This window comes from Drosophila teissieri, chromosome 3L (genome assembly GCF_016746235.2).
Source record: "Drosophila teissieri strain GT53w chromosome 3L, Prin_Dtei_1.1, whole genome shotgun sequence".
In the NCBI taxonomy this organism is placed as follows: Eukaryota; Metazoa; Arthropoda; class Insecta; order Diptera; family Drosophilidae; genus Drosophila; species Drosophila teissieri.
The window spans coordinates 11700170-11718001 of record NC_053031.1 but is presented as its reverse complement, the minus strand read 5'-3'; the positions used below and the strand labels follow the sequence as shown (position 1 = coordinate 11718001).

The 17832-nt window shown below is 45.5% G+C and overlaps 7 protein-coding genes across 10 annotated transcripts; 2 read left to right on the top strand and 5 right to left on the bottom strand.

Annotated features, from left to right (window-relative positions):
* Nucleotides 1–92: 92 nt before the first annotated feature.
* On the bottom strand, nt 93–2455 carry LOC122615588 (larval serum protein 2). The gene has a single exon (XM_043790592.1). It carries the CDS (start codon nt 2424–2426, stop codon nt 321–323), a length of 2106 nt encoding a protein of 701 aa, XP_043646527.1. The 5' UTR covers nt 2427–2455; the 3' UTR covers nt 93–320.
* A 990-nt stretch (nt 2456–3445) lies between these two features.
* LOC122617784 lies at nt 3446–3907 on the bottom strand. The gene is made up of 2 exons (XM_043793771.1): nt 3753–3907; nt 3446–3689 (listed from the first exon to the last, which is right to left on the bottom strand). The coding sequence occupies exons 1-2, from the start codon at nt 3762–3764 to the stop codon at nt 3471–3473; spliced, it is 231 nt and encodes a 76-aa protein (XP_043649706.1). The 5' UTR covers nt 3765–3907; the 3' UTR covers nt 3446–3470.
* Nucleotides 3908–4395: 488 nt separating this feature from the next.
* LOC122616614 lies at nt 4396–6460 on the top strand. Its single transcript, XM_043792138.1, has one exon. The coding sequence runs from the start codon at nt 4520–4522 to the stop codon at nt 6458–6460; it is 1941 nt and encodes a 646-aa protein (XP_043648073.1). The 5' UTR covers nt 4396–4519.
* A 295-nt stretch (nt 6461–6755) lies between these two features.
* LOC122615906 (Y-box-binding protein 1) lies at nt 6756–10574 on the top strand. Of its 4 annotated transcripts, none has more exons than XR_006325879.1 (4): nt 6756–7228; nt 8338–9081; nt 9174–9391; nt 9456–9652. XR_006325879.1 is itself a non-coding variant. In XM_043791083.1 (4 exons), exons 1-4 carry the CDS (start codon nt 7051–7053, stop codon nt 9790–9792), a joined length of 1068 nt encoding a protein of 355 aa, XP_043647018.1. In that variant the 5' UTR covers nt 6757–7050; the 3' UTR covers nt 9793–10574. The 4 variants fall into 4 exon arrangements, 2 of the variants coding, with proteins under 2 accessions (XP_043647018.1, XP_043647019.1); XM_043791083.1 differs by lacking the exon at nt 9456–9652 and adding an exon at nt 9745–10574 and having other exon boundaries at nt 6757–7228; nt 9174–9271; XM_043791084.1 differs by lacking the exon at nt 9456–9652 and adding an exon at nt 9745–10574 and having other exon boundaries at nt 6759–7228; nt 8338–9075; nt 9174–9271.
* Nucleotides 10575–10707: 133 nt separating this feature from the next.
* Nucleotides 10708–11942, bottom strand: LOC122617248. The gene is made up of 2 exons (XM_043793007.1): nt 11346–11942; nt 10708–11279 (listed from the first exon to the last, which is right to left on the bottom strand). Exons 1-2 carry the CDS (start codon nt 11895–11897, stop codon nt 10869–10871), a joined length of 963 nt encoding a protein of 320 aa, XP_043648942.1. The 5' UTR covers nt 11898–11942; the 3' UTR covers nt 10708–10868.
* Nucleotides 11943–12327: 385 nt separating this feature from the next.
* On the bottom strand, nt 12328–13820 carry LOC122617240. The gene is made up of 3 exons (XM_043793001.1): nt 13462–13820; nt 13173–13396; nt 12328–13108 (listed from the first exon to the last, which is right to left on the bottom strand). The coding sequence occupies exons 1-3, from the start codon at nt 13771–13773 to the stop codon at nt 12538–12540; spliced, it is 1107 nt and encodes a 368-aa protein (XP_043648936.1). The 5' UTR covers nt 13774–13820; the 3' UTR covers nt 12328–12537.
* A 352-nt stretch (nt 13821–14172) lies between these two features.
* LOC122617345 lies at nt 14173–15992 on the bottom strand. Its single transcript, XM_043793178.1, has 4 exons — nt 15655–15992; nt 14907–15304; nt 14712–14839; nt 14173–14646 (listed from the first exon to the last, which is right to left on the bottom strand). The coding sequence occupies exons 1-4, from the start codon at nt 15880–15882 to the stop codon at nt 14255–14257; spliced, it is 1146 nt and encodes a 381-aa protein (XP_043649113.1). The 5' UTR covers nt 15883–15992; the 3' UTR covers nt 14173–14254.
* Nucleotides 15993–17832: the final 1840 nt, after the last annotated feature.

Below are 17832 nucleotides of genomic sequence, written 5' to 3'. Positions count from 1 at the left end.
ATAGTAAATATTAAAAAATATAAAATAAGATATATTTAACAAAAGCATTGAAAAACTGAAAATATATTTTGAAAAATTAAACAGAGAAGCACTTGTGTTGAATACGTTTATTGTTTGATGGTCACAAGGTGGACTGACAAGCTGAAAAAAACGGAGTTAAATTACGATTTCTATGGGGTAAGTGGATGCAGACAAAGATATAACAAGGAAAACAAGTAATCTATCCGATATCGTTAGTTCGTTGGTAGTGATGATATTGTTCGTTTAGGATTCGTATTCGTTGGGTCCATGTCCAGGATTCGGGATCCAGGATCGAGGATCTAGACCACGTTGGTGTGCTCGTCGCGATGGAAGATCTTCACGTCGAAGAACTTGAAGTTGTGGACATCGAAGTAGTAGTCGTGCTTCACCGGTCGGTTGAAGGGGAATCCGAAGGGCAGGGCGTCCACGTAGCGGGATCCGTGTCCCACGCCGCAGCTGACCACGGGATCGTAGCCGGTGAACTGGGCAACCTCGGGCTGGTGGTAGGGGTAGACCATGTAGAAGAACTGGAACACCTGGCCGCCCTTCTTGCCGCGTGGCAGCATCATCCTGTTGGGCACGCCGCAGTGGGCCTCCGACTGGTCCAGCTTGAACTTGTAGTCGCTGTTGGTGGCGTCCATCAGCTTCTGGTAGAGCTCCAGGTAGGTGGTGCGATCGTTCACCCAGAAGGAGAAGTCACCGCTGGCACGCTTGATGTGGTTAACGCCCGCCTCCAGATGCACCTTGAAGTGCTCCAGCTCGAAGAAGTTCTGGTAGTTGTACTCCAGCGGGATCACGTGTCCGTGCTCATCGTACTTGGGTCCAATGAAGACCTTCACCACGGCATCCTGCGCCTTGTCGGAGGTCACGTCCAGGGTGAACTCGAAGGGCTTGTGGTTGAGGCGCTGCTGGCGGGCCTTGATCACATAGCTGGATCCCTTGTAGTGGGAGTTCCTGCCGAAGGTGTACAGCGGATCGGTGGCTCCCTCAACGGCGGGCTCCACATTGACGGCGTTGCTGATGTCCGAGTCGAATTGCTCGAAGTAGGTGGTCAGGCTCTCGGGCATGTGGACGGCATCGATGTGGACACCCTCGAAGGCGTAGTCCTTCTGGTGGTACTCCGGATAGGTCTCCATCAGATGCCAGTAGTGGCTCACAATGGTCTTGTACACCTCGTAGAAGATGGGGTCGCGCATGGAGGTGTCGTAGTGCATGAACAGGCCGGGGAAGCTCTCGTCTCCATGGCCGTAGTGGTGACCCTCGTTCACGATGAAGCGGTACAGCTTGTCCAGACTGCCGTAGAACTTCTTGTCCACGCTGTCTGCATTGCCCTGGATGATGTTGCCCAGCACGTTGATGGTCTCCACGTCGAACTTCTGGTTCTTGTGGATCCAGTCCATCACACGCTGCGTGTACATCTCCACGTGCTCGATGTGCTCGTAGTTGTGCTCGTGGTAGAAGCTGTGGTGGTTCTCCCGGTGCCACTGGGGCACGCCGTAGTAGGTGCGCAGGTTGCTGGCGTAGCCGGATTCGGTCGGAACGTACATGTTGAAGGCGGGCACCTCGCCGAGATCGTGGGACAGACGCTCCAGGTACCAACGGGCCAGCAACTGCCAGTGGACGTACAGGTAGAGCTCACCGCGACGGTCCTTGTTCAGGACATGCTCCTCGCCGCCCTTGGTCCAGAAGGGATAGTCCAGGTTGAAGTAGTAGTAGAAGGCATTGAAGCCAACGTCCTCCAGGTAGTAGGCCAAATCGTGATCGTAGTTCAGGGCGCCATGGACATTGGAGTAGTTGGTGCGGATTACCACGTTGTAGATGTTGTCCATCTGCTTGACGTGGTGGAAGCCGTGCATCTTGTAGTGCTCGGCCCATTCCAGAGCCTGGCTGTCGAAGAAGCTCCACGGGTGGATCTCGTAGTGGGCCGGCAGGACGACTCCCTGCATATCGTCACGGAACAGACTGGCAATGGTCAGGGCGTAGACGAACAACTGCTTGTTCACGTGCTGACGGGCCCAGAAAACGGCGTGCTGGAAGGTCTCCCAGTTCTTGGCGAAGTAGAAGAGACGCACCAGACCGACCACGTACTCCTCGTGCTTCTCGTACATCACCGACCACACCTTGTCATCGCCGAAGGGCTGATGCTGCCACAGCTCGAAGAAGTGCTCCAACATCTCCGGGTGCACGTAGTCGGCCACATGTTCCCACGGCTTGTACTCCACGTAGCTGGCGGAGAATTGGGTTGTGAACACATCGTCCTGGTAGATGTGCTGCAGGATCTGGAACACGAAGTTCTGCTTCATCAGAAAGTCCTTGTCCGCCACCTTGGAGTCCAGGTGCTTGGCCTGGCCCAGAGCAGCCAGCAATGCCACCGCAGCAACTGCAATCACCGTGAACGACTTCATCTTCTCGAGTCGAATTCGAATCGTACCGCTGCATTGATCGGTAGCCAGTATTTATACCCCCGGATCGGCGATACGCAGATTGCAATCCGGCCAATGACCGGTCGCATCCGTAGCCTTGATCCGCCATCGCCGGACCCGATCGACCCGTGGTGCTCAGAATCTCAGCGCCCATGCTGCATCCATCCATAATTGCAGGTGATAAGACCTCCGATTAGGCGGACATTCGCCGTTCAATCCGGCATTATCTAAACGCAAGAGTACGCCACTGGAAACTGGGTATTAGTTGCAGCAGCTGGAAGACCCAGAGACGCTTCCAGCTGCGCCCCAGAGATGCCTCTTCAGCAACTTTTTCACCTGCCCAAATATGACGAGTTGCAGTCTATAAAAAAAATGCCAAAAATAGCACGATTGCACTAATTTGGGATACATGTTGGTTACTACTTGAGTTTGCCACTTTAAAAGTTCATAGCACTTGTTATTGAGAATGTGAATTGGTTCCCATATTTTGTCGCTGTGTAATGACTTTTAGTTTTCTGGTGCTTCAAATCGATGATGTTGCTCGTTTCCACACATCAACAGGTGACGGGCCCCCCTGATTAACACACTTGAGTAGTGATTAGGATTACATGGCCATAGATCACCTGTCAATTGAGGTGTTACTAGGCAGCTCCTTGATAACTTTGCAGTCGGCTTTGTTCGCCGGATCGCTTCTTTATCAAGCCATGCTAAAAATACCCCAAATTGCAAAACACGGAGCATCATGTTGCTGCGACAGAACAAATCTCGGACTCAACAAAGAACAATGGACCATCGGATGACCCGCAGGTCAATGCAGAACATGATATGATATAGCCACCAGACCCATTTCATTCTTCAGATGTCTCTCCATATATACCATACTGCTTCTATGCTGATATTCTTAAAAAGATTCTATTCATTTGCATAGAAAAGCATAAGTACCTATACTGTAAGCATATGCAATCCTTAGTGATGTCATCGAACTAACGCCATGCAATATATATAAATAGAAAAGACAAATTTATTTTACGAAAAGTACCCATTTCGCAGGTAAATACTGTCCAAATTATTTGGTGGCTGGATGCGAGGAAGTCTTCGAACGGCCTCCCGATTCTCGTCAGGAGTTACGTTAAGCAGCTCCGCCGGATGTTCCGCCCGTTGACTTTGGAACGAGGCTCTTGGTTCCGGGGATTTGTAGAACTCCGTTGTCCTTCGGCGAGGATACATCTCGCAGGTGTTCAGGATCTACGATGGAAGGATCTACATCGAGAGCGGTTCAAAGAGCTGAGGCAAAAATGGAATACTTACAGGCCTATCCATAGTTAAACAACTTTTATATAAGGCTTTACAAATTTAAAAAATTTTGAAATTTTAAAGTGATTTTGTCCGGTTACTCGAAAAATCAGAAAAGAAACCAATCCGAAACGGGTGGATATAACTTCAAAACCAAAAGCATGGCACACTTTTATTTAAAGTATTGCGTTTGATGTTTCAAAATATGTATTAACTTAGTTTTATTCTTGTACCTAATGTTTGGTTATCTAATGTTTATACATATATGTTTATATATGCATTGGCTTAATGCAGCTTTTATAAAATCTCTAAATATGAATTTCTATATTATTCAGACTTTAGAATATATAAGTCTGTAGTCGGTTCAAGGTGACTACATGCTGCGTCATTCGCAGACTTCATAATATGATTCATCCGATTAGAAACGACTATGCAGCTTCAGAATAAACAACACCTTATCAGTTCAGGTATTCAATCGAAAATATTGTTCAGGTGTTTAGTTGCTAGTCAAGATTATATAATTTCTTTTGTTTATTAACTTAACAACTTACATTAAAGAACACATTAGATGCAAGCATTCAGTTTACTTTCTTCATTTTCTTGAATATCCATTCCTCATATGTTTACTTTGTAGAAATCAGTTTAAGATACTTTTTTTAGCAACACACCCCAGAAATAATTCCTACCTAACGAACTTCTCATGCAACGCTTTTCATAATTGGGGATAACGGCTCCCAAGGGAAAACCTCCACAGGTTGGAAAACCTGCAAGGGATAGTTTCCATGTTAGTCTGCTCCGGCAACATGAAGTCTTTGGTTGGGCTCTTGCTCCAATTGTATCTTCCTGGGATTTATTCGCTGGCCGGGATTGCCTGTCGCATAGCCGTGGAGCAGAATTTCCAGGTGACCTATCTGTACCGCTGTGCCAGCTGCCCGGCATCCTCTGATGCGGATTACTCCGCCTTGGAATTGGATCTCTATCGGTGTGTGGCCAGTCGACTGCCCGTAATCACAAGAAACATTGAAGCACATGAATTGGAACCATTTCGACGAACGGACAGCCTGAGTATCTTCCACATTCCGGCTGGAGAGAAGGGGGATGCCCTGGTTCGCCGCATCCTGGACATGTTGAATCCTCGCCAGAGGCGCAAGCATCTGCAGAAGTATCTGTTTATTTGGCCAGATGCTGGAAGGCATCAGTTACTGCGACTTTTTCGTGGCTGTTGGGCCAAGAAACTGCTCTACGGATTGGCCATTACCGGTGGGGCAAATGGCACCTTCGACTTTGATCCCTTTGCCTGGGGTGGTCTCCAAGTGGTTCAGCGGATGGATGGGGATGTGCCGTACCCGAGAAAGCTGAAGAACTTAAGGGGTTACCCGTTGCGTTTCTCCATGTTCACGGATCCTTTGATGGCGGTTCCCAGGCATCCAGTAGAGACTGCTGGCTACACGGCAGTAGATGGAGTGGCGGCCCGAGTGGTGGGCGAGATGTTGAATGCCACCGTAACGTATGTCCTCCCGGCTGACAACGAATCCTACGGTCGCTGCCTTCCAAATGGAAACTTCACCGGAGTGGTCACAGACATAATGGGTGGCCACACCCACTTTGCACCCAACTCCCGCTTCGTGCTCGACTGCATTTGGCCAGCTGTGGAGGTGCTGTATCCCTATACCCGTCGCAACCTGTACTTGGTGGTGCCCGCCTCCGAAATCCAGCCGGAGTACCTGATCTTCGTGCGTGTCTTTCGCCGAACCGTGTGGTATCTACTGTTGCTCACGCTGATGGTGCTAGTGCTAGTCTTTTGGGTGATGCAGCGCCTTCAGCGGAGGATTCCCCGTCGCGGAGTCACCCAGTTTCAGGCAACATGGTATGAGATTCTCGAGATGCTCGGCAAGGCACATGTGGGTGAACCGGTGGCCAGGCTGTCCTCATTCAGCTCGATGAGGACGTTCCTTATGGGCTGGATCCTCTTCAGTTACGTCCTGTCCACCATCTACTTTGCCAAACTGGAGTCCGGGTTTGTGCGACCCAGCTACGAGCAGCAGGTGGACCGAGTGGATGATTTGGCACATTTGGATGTGCACATTTATGCGGTGACCACCATGTATGAGGCAGTGAAGCACAGCCTGACGGAACACCAATACAATCTGCTGGAGAACCGGAGTCGTCAGTTGCCCCTGGGAATATCCACATTGTATTACCAACCGTTGGTACGGCGAAGGGATCGACGAGCGGCCTTTATAATGCGCGATTTTCACGCCCGCGACTTTCTGGCCATCACATACGACTCGCAGGCGGAGCGACCAGCTTACCACATCGCCCGGGAGTATCTGCGCTCCATGTTATGCACCTACATCTTGCCCATGGGATCACCCTTCCTGCACCGCTTGGAGTCCCTGTACAGTGGCTTCCTCGAGCACGGCTTCTTCGAGCACTGGCGTCAATTGGATCTGATCACCCGAGTTGGTGCGTCGCCGAATGCCGAGGAGTTTCTCGAGGATCTGGGCGACCAAACGGACACGGATTCCGGCTTCAATGAGGTGGCAACTCGTAACAAGAAGGTGGTTCTCACCTTGGACATCCTGCAAGGCGCCTTCTATCTCTGGGCTATTGGGATTGGCATAAGCTGCATCGGATTTGCTTTGGAGCATTCTCATTGCTTTTGGAGGAGGCAGACACTACGGAAAAAGCCTGAGTCTAGTAATGACTTACAAATCAATTAAAAATAACATAATTATATATGTATGTCACTATAACAAATGTTGGTTTATAAATGTTAGTTGTAATTTAAGATTATGCAACTACAAGAAATCCAAGATGTAAAAACATCAATACATTTCATGATTTAAGTCCTAAATCAATTCTACCATTTTTATAAATTTTAACGTTTTTTTTCAATTTAAATGTAACGGCTTCTTGAGCATTGCTGTTATTCTTTACATTCCGCACCCAACAGCACGCTAGAGACCCCTGTAATAGAGCACCGATAGCACCCATCGATAGTCCGAGTGCCAGCAACCCTGCCTCCGGCTGTCATGTTTCACTTCCGGAGCTTGCGAACAAAATAGAATCGCTAAGGCAAAGAAAACCCTGCGAGTGGCGAGTGTTTTAAGATCACACTCACAAACAACATCCAAAGTGGTTAGTGGCAGTTGAGAGAGTGCCCCAAGACCCCGAAAACCAGCCGGGCAGACACGAACAACACCAGCAGCAGCACCAACAACAACATCATCAACAGCAGCATCAGGCTCGCTAGCATTTCCCGCTTTTCGTTCTCGTCGCTGAATAACAAATCACAAAACCACGACAAGCGATGGCCGATGCCGCAGAGAGTAAGCCACTGGCCGCCGAACAGCAGCTGCAGCAGCAGCCGCCGCAGCCGGAGCAGCAGAATCCGCCGAATCCGCAGGAGCAGGATCACGAGCAGGAGCCGCTGGACGAGCTGCAGGGACAGCAGGGCCAGCCTGCTCCGCCCACCAAGGAAGTCATCGGTAAGGCTGAAACTCGCATGTTATACCAAAATCCCAACCAATTTCATTCATGTGCCGCGAACACATGGCGGCTGCTACCAAAATAGCAATGAAAAAAAAGGAGGAAAAAAAGAACAAGAAACATGCCTCCCTGCGCTCGCCTCTCTCTGTGTGTGTGTGTGTGTGTGTTTTGGGTCTTAAAATATACGCGCGTCGGCCATTTTGTGCGGCTAAACGCAACGCACGTATATATGTATGTGCACGAATGCTCGCGCCGCCGGCTAACCAAATTGAAAATTCAGCCTTTTGCCGGTCGTCTGTCTATCCACCCACCCAACCACCACTAACCTCCGCTCCCCCTTTCAAAAATCCCCTCCATAGATGTAGACACACACACACGCACACACATGCAGAGCGGGCCAGGGCAACCCAATTTGTTAATGCGCGCGCAGCGGGAGTGCGAGTGAGAGGGCAGACAGCCGGTGCGGGCGTGTGTGTTCATTGTTTTGGTACATCTATTTGCACACACACACACACGCATGCAAGCACATTTGGCTTTAAGGCGATTCCAAAACACGAGACTACAATGCAACCAATAAGATACGAAAGATCTGCCGATTTCTACCATCTATTACCAAATATTTTGGGATACCACTATCTTTTTGCTCATTTAGTTATATTATGTGCACATGCTTCTAGTTTGATCGCAACTTTGGTAACCATAGTTTAAAATAATTGTTGTTACCCAATAATTTCTGGTAATAAAACGTATTCAGTAATTTCGCACGCTTCAATGAGTTTACGAACTGCGTATTAGGTTAGTTCCAGATGTATTGCGTTTTGTCCCTCCTTTATAATGAAAACATCGAAGGTACTATCTCAAAACTACCCCTTCTGTATAACATTTTTTAATGTACAAGTTTTCTATTGCGACATTTTGACCAATTTTACACTTTTAATTAACAGGGGATCTATATTAGGTTAACTCTTCTAGTGTTATGCTAAACAAGTATTACTCCATATAAGCTGCATAAATGAACATTATAGTATTTGGAATGACCAAAACAAATATATTACATTTTGATCAATCCACTATCATTATTCATAATTTGTACTCTTGTCATTTGCAGCCACCAAAGTCACCGGCACCGTCAAGTGGTTCAACGTGAAGAGCGGCTACGGCTTCATCAACCGCAACGACACCAGAGAGGACGTCTTCGTGCACCAGAGCGCCATTGCGCGGAACAACCCCAAGAAGGCGGTCCGCTCGGTGGGCGATGGTGAGGTCGTTGAGTTCGACGTGGTCATTGGCGAGAAGGGAAACGAGGCGGCCAACGTGACCGGCCCCTCCGGTGAGCCGGTGCGGGGCAGTCAGTTTGCGGCAGACAAGCGCCGTAACTTCCGTCCCTGGATGAAGAAGAATCGCCGCAAGGATGGCGAAGTGGAAGGCGAAGACGTTGAATCGCCGGCCCAGCAGCAGCAACAGCAGCAGGCGGCTCCATCCGTTGATGGACAGCCACAGCAGGTGCAATCTGGACCGCGTCAGCCACGACAGAACTTCCGCCGAGGACCACCCGGTGGACCGCCCGGAGGACCTCGAGGTGGCCCCCGAGTCCCACCAGGCGGAGCTCCCGGTGGCCCCCGGCGCTACAACAACTACTATCCGCGTCAGCCGCGACGCGGTCTGGGGGGCGGTGACGGCAGTGCCGAGCCCGGCGTCCACGATCAGAATCCGGAGGGTGTGCAGCGAGGCGAGGGTCAGGGACCGCGTCGCGGTGGCGGCCCACCAGGCGGACCCCAGAGGCGCTTCTTCCGACGCAACTTCAACAATGGTCCACCGCCACCACGCCGCGATGGCGGAGAATACAGTGAGTGTAAGCCATGACTACTTAATATTCTAGTAGCCCACTTCGTGTTATTAGATAATTGTGAAATATTTATACTAATATTGCCTCTTTGCTTGCAGTTCAAGGCCAGGGACCGCCACGCCCTCAACAGCCACGTCCACGTCGCCAGAGGAAACCAAATGGCCCTGGCGGTGGTTCGGAGCAGCAGCCACAGCAGGTAATGAACTAATCACCACCACGACAGAAACAACTGAAACATCTTCGCCAAAGCAAAACTACGATAACAACATCTAACTAGTAAACATCAGCAACAGTCAGCGGCAACCATAACAACAAGGTCTACAATAATAACATGGTGGAGGCCTTTTGAAAACTGAAAAACTAACTAAAGTGCATTACAGATGCATTCATACATTAACCACTAACAAGCAGAACAGCCACTCGCACCGACACAAACAGCAGAGAAACAGCGATAGAGAGGAGAAACCCTAACATTTAACACTAAACTTAGAGGCTTTGGGTCTAACATTCTTATATTTTTAGTTACCTTACCTGTGACTAATTGGCTAACAAACACACATTTAATTTAAAACCGAAACCCGCATTTTACTTTCAACCATTGTAAGATTTTAAGTTGTACTTATGTTTATGATTTCTACCTCCCCGCTATGTTCCCACACAAATCCCTAGAACGGCGCTCAAGAGCTGCAAAATACTACCACAGAGAGCACTGCATAAAAAGGATCGTCGAACCTTTAAAAAACCGTTAACATCATCAGCAGTAGCAGCAGCATAAAACAACCATCGCAGAAGCAGCAGCCCATCGTCAACATCAGCGATCTCTGCAAAATTGGTGCAAAAAGATCAGCAAATATTGCAGAAAGTTTGCTAAATGAGCTGCCGCGTTTTTTCGGTTTGTTTGCTTTTTGTTTTGTTTCCTAGGGCAGCAGAATGAATTGTACAACTCATATAACACCTAACATCGTGAAAATTTCTATCAAATTCAAATTCAAAAAAAAAATCAAATTTCCATCAAGCCTGGCCTTCAAAAAATTGCATTATTGTGGAATTTTATTGTATCAACCACCATAACAAAGAAACATATAAATAACACTGCAATTTAGATGGCGCCGATATACAAAATACCTTAATGATTATTACAATTTTTATTTATTCTCGAAAGTTGTTACCGTTGTGCGTTAAGCAAACCCATAACTCTAAGTTTCTCGTTTTAAAGATCATTAAAAACCTATACAACCACACGACTTGTCCCATTTATACATCATCTCAAATCGAGAACCATAGCCATCAGGCGGAAAGAAGGCCCACTTAATGTATCAGAAATGAAAGCAAAGCAGAGCAAACAAACATAAGCGAAAGAAATCATGTAATTCACAGCAAACAAACAAAAAAAACTGTAAAAGAAGCAAAAATATACAACAAACGCAAGATGGCAACAAAAGAAAAGTAAAAAAAAAACTTTAAAAACGTATTGGAAAAAATAAAAAAATTGAAAAACACTTTTTGGCGTTGTTTATTATTTGTGTAAATTCTATACTAAGGGGTAATTTTAAAATGTTTATTTAATTTTAAGCGTAAAATGCAATTGAATATGATATATTATGTATTGTATAAATTTTATTACAATTTTGATAGATTTATGTATTCTAAAAAGGGTTTGAGATAGTAATAATCATAATTTACCATTTTTTGTGGTTTTTGTAAACGAAATCTTCGTTAAATGAGCAAGTAATTTAGTCTGCAATATAAATTAATTCTTAGGCTAATTTATACGGTATTGGCATGGTGAGGTGCTACAGGTTTGTGGTCAAGGATGTGACTGTGGAAATGCTCAGTCTCTCCAGACGGCCCAATACTAGTAGCTCATCAATGGAGCGCTTGGCGTAGAACTTTTGGTCCTCGTTCAGCCGCAGGAAGGCGTGAGCCCAGGCTTTGGCATAGGATTCCGCTTCGGAAATGGCACTGCCATCGAAGTGGACGCCACTTTCCGCTGACTTCGACTCGATTGCCTCATGGCTAACGTCCGAGGCAATATGCTGGACTTCAGTTAGGTCCAGCTCGATGGGCATCTGGTCTTCCGTCTCCGTCTCCGCAGACTCAGCCTCTTCTTCCAGCTCCACTGGCTCAACCGAAAAGTTATCTTCGAAAAAGAGCTTTAGCAGTGGTCTGGAATTGGAGGACTTCAGTTCACGCTCGGATTTCACCTGCAAGGATATTATAGATGATATAGTTACTGCTTGACAATATACCAAGCAAGCTACAGCACTAACAGTGTGCTCCTCTTCCAAAGAAGCCTCTATGTCATCCTCTAGGTCGCTATACTGCGTCAGTGGATCCATGGTGACCTCATAGAACTGTTCACACTTGGTGGCATAGGATGGCTCTCGCTTGATCTTCTGTTGTTCACACTTGGTGGCATAGGATGGCTCTCGCTTGATCTTCGGTTTCTGATCGCGTGGCGACTGTTGGCTAGCTGGAGTCGCGGGAGCATGGTTGTAGGAGTGACTTCCGTCGGTGAGATGGGCGTGCTGCTTGATATACCGCACGTGGCACTTGTGGATGCGCAGATTGGAGGTGGTGCCCCCGGTGCTCTGCATCACTCGCTTGCAGCCCATGCAAAAGTATCGCCATTTCAGCTTGGTACCGTCCGGACGAGCGATTTCCCGGTAGACGTTCCACACGGAGCTGCGCTTGTTCTTCTTCACTAGCCGATACTCCCCGGAGTTGATCTTCATCAGGATGTCCAGCTGCGCCTCCGTGCACTTCTCCTCCTCGGGGGCGTGTATGAAAAACATATTTCGCTTTGCAATCCTAATGGTCATTGCAAAAACCTAAACAGACGGAGCTCAAAACTAGGTGGCATCTCCCGCAAGTTGGTTTCGATTGTAATCGACATTCCAGAAATTAAAATTTATCGAACAGAGTTGAAGAGAAAATACAAAATATTTTACAAAAAAAATTTGTAAAAAAAATAATTAAACAGAATTAGTTTAAGCAAGTATTTTAAAATCAATCAATTTAGAGTTATTTCACTATTCTGACATACAAAATATGATATGTGGGACACAAATTGTAAGGAGAATACCTATGTTTATTTTTTTTAAATTGTTGTAAATGAAAAAGTGTTATAAAAATTGTATTTATAGGATTTCATTTTATTAAATCTTTAACTTATATGCTGAATTGTAAGAAAACGCAATAAATCACAAATCATTTTATTCTTAATCATATGTGTTTTATTCTCGTAGCCTTGAATTAAGAAATTGAGTGACTGCCCAATTGGGAAATTTTTTTACATAAATTCTTTAAAAATTCGTCGAATGTGATGCTTTTCAATATTACGTCGAAAATTGAAAACTAAACATCTAAAAGCCCGTTTTCAATGCAAAATCAAGATGATTCCTACATATTTTATGAAAGTAAGAAGTTTATTGGGCAATCACTCAAATCGCTAAATAGTATTTATGAGTGTGAGCCATTTTTGGGATTACTTAGAATATCCATAAAGTCTTTATGAAACGACGACATCTCTCGCACAAAAAACTTCATCAGTTTGCATTTTTTCCTTTCAATGACCAGCTTTTCCTCCTCTATTTCCATCATTCTAGCTGCTCTTTGGCGTTTAGCTCTTCGCATTTCCTCCGTTTTGGAATTCTGTTGATCGAGCTCGTCTTCATAGTTCTCCTGCGAATGCACAGTTGATGACTCCTCTATTTCCCTAATAATGTTATCCTTCAGAATTTGCAGTTCATCCACGTCTTCTTGCGCTTCCTCCGCAGATTCGTTTGCATCGAAGCTAGCTCTTTCCCTGGGCTGTACTTTTGGCGACTTTAAGTAATTCGTATCCATCAATGGTTCGTCCAGTTGACTGCCAAATGAATTCTGTTCGCTGGTTCTGCTAGGTACATTTCCAGAGTTTTCCAAGGGCATACTGTCAATTATGTTACGATCTGAATTGAATATCATCTTTAGGGTCTCGTAGTATTCCCACTCGGATTTGTTTCCAGATGTTTTTTCCATGTGGGATTCTCGTCTAAAAAAAGAACATAAATTTTAGATAAGAAAAATATGGAAACAATTTTATGAATATGCGTTACCGATATTGTTGACCCATGTCATCAATCTTGTTCTTGATTTCCGTGAACGTGAATCCCAGTGCCTTCATCTCGCCGGTCATTTTCCAGATAACCTTGACCCGCTTACGTGTGTCCCGCAAATCGACGCAGTGTTTTGCCCAGAGCTCCAGGAGCAGTTCGACTGCGTGGAAGGACCACTCCGACGGCTGGAAGGAGTTCCAGCTCAGGCGGCGCTCCAACGACTCCTGCAAGTAAGACATGGTAATTTGTGTTGTGTTCTAGGAATGAGCCACTGCGTGGTCTCACATACGTCTAGGATAGGTGGATGGATTTCCGTGATTGCATCCTCGCACGCGTCCTCGGTGCGCAGGTAGTCCACATGGCACTTGTGGGTGCGCAGATTGGACGTGTTGAAGGATCGCATGACGCGCTTGCAGCCCGTGCAGAAGTAGAGTCCATTGATTATGGCACCGTCGCTGCGCACGATTTCCCGGTAGACCTTCCACACGGAGCCGCGCTGCTTGCGCCGGAGCAGTCGGTACTCGCCGCGGAGTACCTTCGACGAGATCACCTGGTTGGATTCGAATTTCGACACGTCCAGCATCGTGCGGGCCTCAATCATTTCGTCCTTATGCTCGAAAAGTATAAACAAAATGTATCTAGGGATGGACAGGGCATCAATATCGATTTTTCTATCGAGGTTTCTAGAAGTGGTCAGCATCGGTGTTTCATACATATCGATAGTTTTACGATATCGAATATTTCAATTTGAAATTGTAAGGTCAATTATTAATTTTAAAAACATTCCGACAATGGTTGGTTTTAATTAAATGCATGATATTCCTCTTAATGTAATAAAAAGCCAAGTTTAATCAAATTGCACCTAAAATAATATTATAAAAACACCTAAAAACCTTGTTATTTCATTTACTTAAATTAATTTGTATTATTTTGTAAGGACACAACAATGGAAATTTTTACTTTTTACAAAATGTATATTTAGATAACTTTAAAGGTGACGCAATATTACATTTAATATTTAATTATATATTTCGCTGAAGAAGTGCAATCCTAATTCCTATGTATAACACTTAATATTTACTTTACTGATTTTTATGCTTAAGCAAATAAACGATGTCTTTGTGAAATGCGTTTAGCTCTAGCAGAGCATCCTTCATAACCTGTAGCTTCTCTCGCTCAATAGCCAGTTTCTCCTCCTCTATTTGAAGGAGTCTATCCGAATGGCTGCTCGATGCCTTCCTTTTCGTCTGATATTTTGAAATCGGCGATGGGGACAGATCCTCTAGGTGCTCCTCCACCTCCTCATCTTCGAGGGATTCTGGAATATTGGGAGAGGGAGTCCGCGTTCTTTTCATGGCTTTGTTTGAAACAACTTCATTTTCAAATTCATTGTCAGGGTCCGCGGCCATAGACTCGTCTTTTATTGAAGGCGATTCTTCAGGCTCATACTCTCCATCGCTGAACAGAGCTTGAGCTGCGAGATAGGCGTATTTTTAAGATATCATTTTATGCCGAGCGTTTATGGCAGTATGTTGTTACCTGGATTTTCGGCGATAATGTCCTCAAAGACATCGACTGCTTTTGTGCCAATCAGAAGTGCTTGGAGCTTATGAAAGTGTTCCCACTTGGATGGAACTCCAGTTTCCCGAACTCTCTCAGCTTCTATGCTGTAAATTACAATTACTTTAACAGTTGGTCTGCAAAAAGATATATGGTAAGACATATATAGCATACCGATACTTTCGCGACAAATTGTCCATTTTGGTTTTGAGCTCCGTGTGACTGGGTCCAAACTGGCTCATCTGCTTAGCCATTTGCCGGTAGATAAGGACATTCTTGGACTCGCCACGGAAATCCTTCAAGTGCTGTGCCCACAGTTGCAACAACATTTTCTCCGCATCCTTCTTCCAAACGTGCCGCTCCGTTTTCGTGTAGTAGTCCTCAAATTTATCCTTTTTGGGCAACGGGGAGTTGCCATTGGCTCGGTTCGCCGGCTCAACGCCAACTTTCGGTGCGACATTTATCTTTGGGGTTCGCTGTGCTCCCGGCTGGGGTCCGTCGTCGATTAGCAGGGCGTGGAGTGAACTCCTCATGCGCGGTCCTGGCTTTCGCCGCTCTGCTGTTATTATTTCCTGGAATAGTCAATTGGTTTAGAAATGTTAAATTAGAATTAGAGACATTTGCCATTGGTCCAGATAGAAGTGCACTCGTACAAATCATTTTAAAAGAACTAATACAAAAATGGTTTCAAATTTGATATCGTATCACTCCTAGAATATATGAAATATACGAACATCCTAACGAATCTCATTGAAGAATGCAAAACCTCCTATTTTATATATGAATGCAAGTGTAATCCCTATGAAAAGGTAAACAAGTCAATCAGTGCCGCAACTATGGCTGTACTCCGGAAAACCGATCAACTACCCCAAACAACGAGGCAATCGGCCGGATTGCAGCCCATGTGGGGCGTGGGACTCACTTCCTCCGGCTGCGAGTCCTCCGCCAGGAAGACGGTCTCGTAGAATTTCTCGTATTCCGATTTTGGCGGGAACGACTGCGAGGCTGTGGCTTTCTTTTCGGCAGCATTCCTGCTGTGAATGCGACTGTTTACGGCGATTCGCTTGCTCCTTGGGCCGAGAAGTGTGTTCCGCGCATTTAGGGGCACCTCCTTGGCGCCGCCGGCATCTGCACTCGTTCGCGACGGCATTACGTTGTGCTCCTTGTTGTCCAGCACTTGCTAAATGCAATTGTTCTGATTGTATTGTGCTAATCGTGCGAAAAATGTCTTTTGTAATTCCTCACGTTTGTTGTCGTCACTAGAGGTGCACCAAGAGTCGATAGCTGTGCATCACTATCGATGGTTGCTGCAGGGGAAATTTTTCAACACTGGCTTGGGCTATCGATAAGCTGCCCTTAATACGAAGCCCTGTGGCGCGCGATTTAAAATTTGTCTTTAAATTTACCTGAAATGGCTATTTAAGTGAAGTGGTTTACAGTCTTCTTGCTTGGGATATGATTCCATAATAAAACAGTGTATGATATGTCTCTTTTAAACTTATCTACTTGGGTAAATTATTTGATTGACTTTATAAATGAAATATTATTAAAATTGAAATACATTTAATATACTTTTGTATTATATATTTGATAGGCACAGTCCGTAATACAATAAAGACAATTTAATTTAAATGAATTGATGTAGGGACAATTACCGCAGATGTTTGCCCATGTGCATTTCGCACGCACTTTCAGCTAATCAAGCTGGGTCAGTCGGCATTTGCCGCTGCAAATGTATCTGCATCTGCATCAGCATCTGCGACTGTGAACAGCATCTGTATCTGTATTTGGATCTGGATCTGGAAAAAAGCACAAGGCACAACGGACGACGGCAATCAGCGACAATTGCCCAAAGATTGCGACTAATGGTTATAGTTGGCCCGACGCACGTCGTCGCATCAGACAGAAGGTGCCTGTGGGAGACTTTCAACCGGTTTCGACTGATTCTCCTGTCTTCCGACTTTTGCACTTTTCACATGAAGAAAAATTGAACGAATCTCGCCCACAATTGGGTTACAATATTTCAATGTGCTACATTTTCCAAAACAATCCCATTCATCTGGAAAAGATTCCAGACATTGTTCCACTGATTGATAAATTTTATCAAGCAGACAAAATCTTCTTGAAATCCACCTTATTTATTTTGAACCCTTAAGTGCCGAGTACCCCAGAACAGCCTTATAAACTCGTTTTACTTATTTTTCTCAGTGTAATATCCTGGCTCCTGCTTTTCGGCCGGCTGCAAAAGTTTGTGGCTCGTGCTCGGTGATTGCCAGCTGCTTGTGGCCAAAACTTATGGTTTAGCATTTAACCTGTCACTTAATCGAAAAAGCTGCCCTCTGCCAACCAGAAGTCTCTTTTTTTTAATGACTTTTGGCTCGTGCCGCAGCTGCAGCTGTTGGAGCAAAAGGTTTTAGTGGCATCCCAGTGTTAGATGGCCCAGATAAGAAGGAATATCAAGGCAATAGTAAAAGCACTTTAAAGAACACTTAAAAACGAAGTAAAACCATATAAAATGTTTATAAATAATGAATTTACCATAACATCGAAAAGGGATATCTCAAACAGCATGTATTTATGGCAGAATTCTTAAAGTTACCACCTAGAAACGTGCAACAACTTTCTTAGTAGGAAATCTGCAGCTGGGACTCCAGTCCACACCATTCCAGTACCGATCCCAATCCAAATCCAATTCAGGCAGCCGCACATAAAGGCGGTGATCCAACTGTCTTGTTGATCGTAGCTTTCCTCATTGTGTCGAGCCAACTTAATTGTTTCTTGCGGTTGCTGACATTGTTTCTTTTTTGCCATCAGCTCGGCAGCCCCATCGCATTTGGAGGAAAAAACCCGACAACTGTGGCCATGACTTTGTGCAACTGGCGACATCACAGCCACTGTACGACACTCAAAAAAAAAGAGCTCAATAAACTACAAACATGCAATATTGCAAGCACTGGAAGTTTTGTATATTTGGTATGCTAACAATTAAGGTGCATAAACTTGATTCATTTATTAAATAAGAATGAATGTTAAAGAATGATTCTGAAGGCAGACTACGAATATTTTTCAAGTGCATGAACATTAACAACTTGCCGATGGC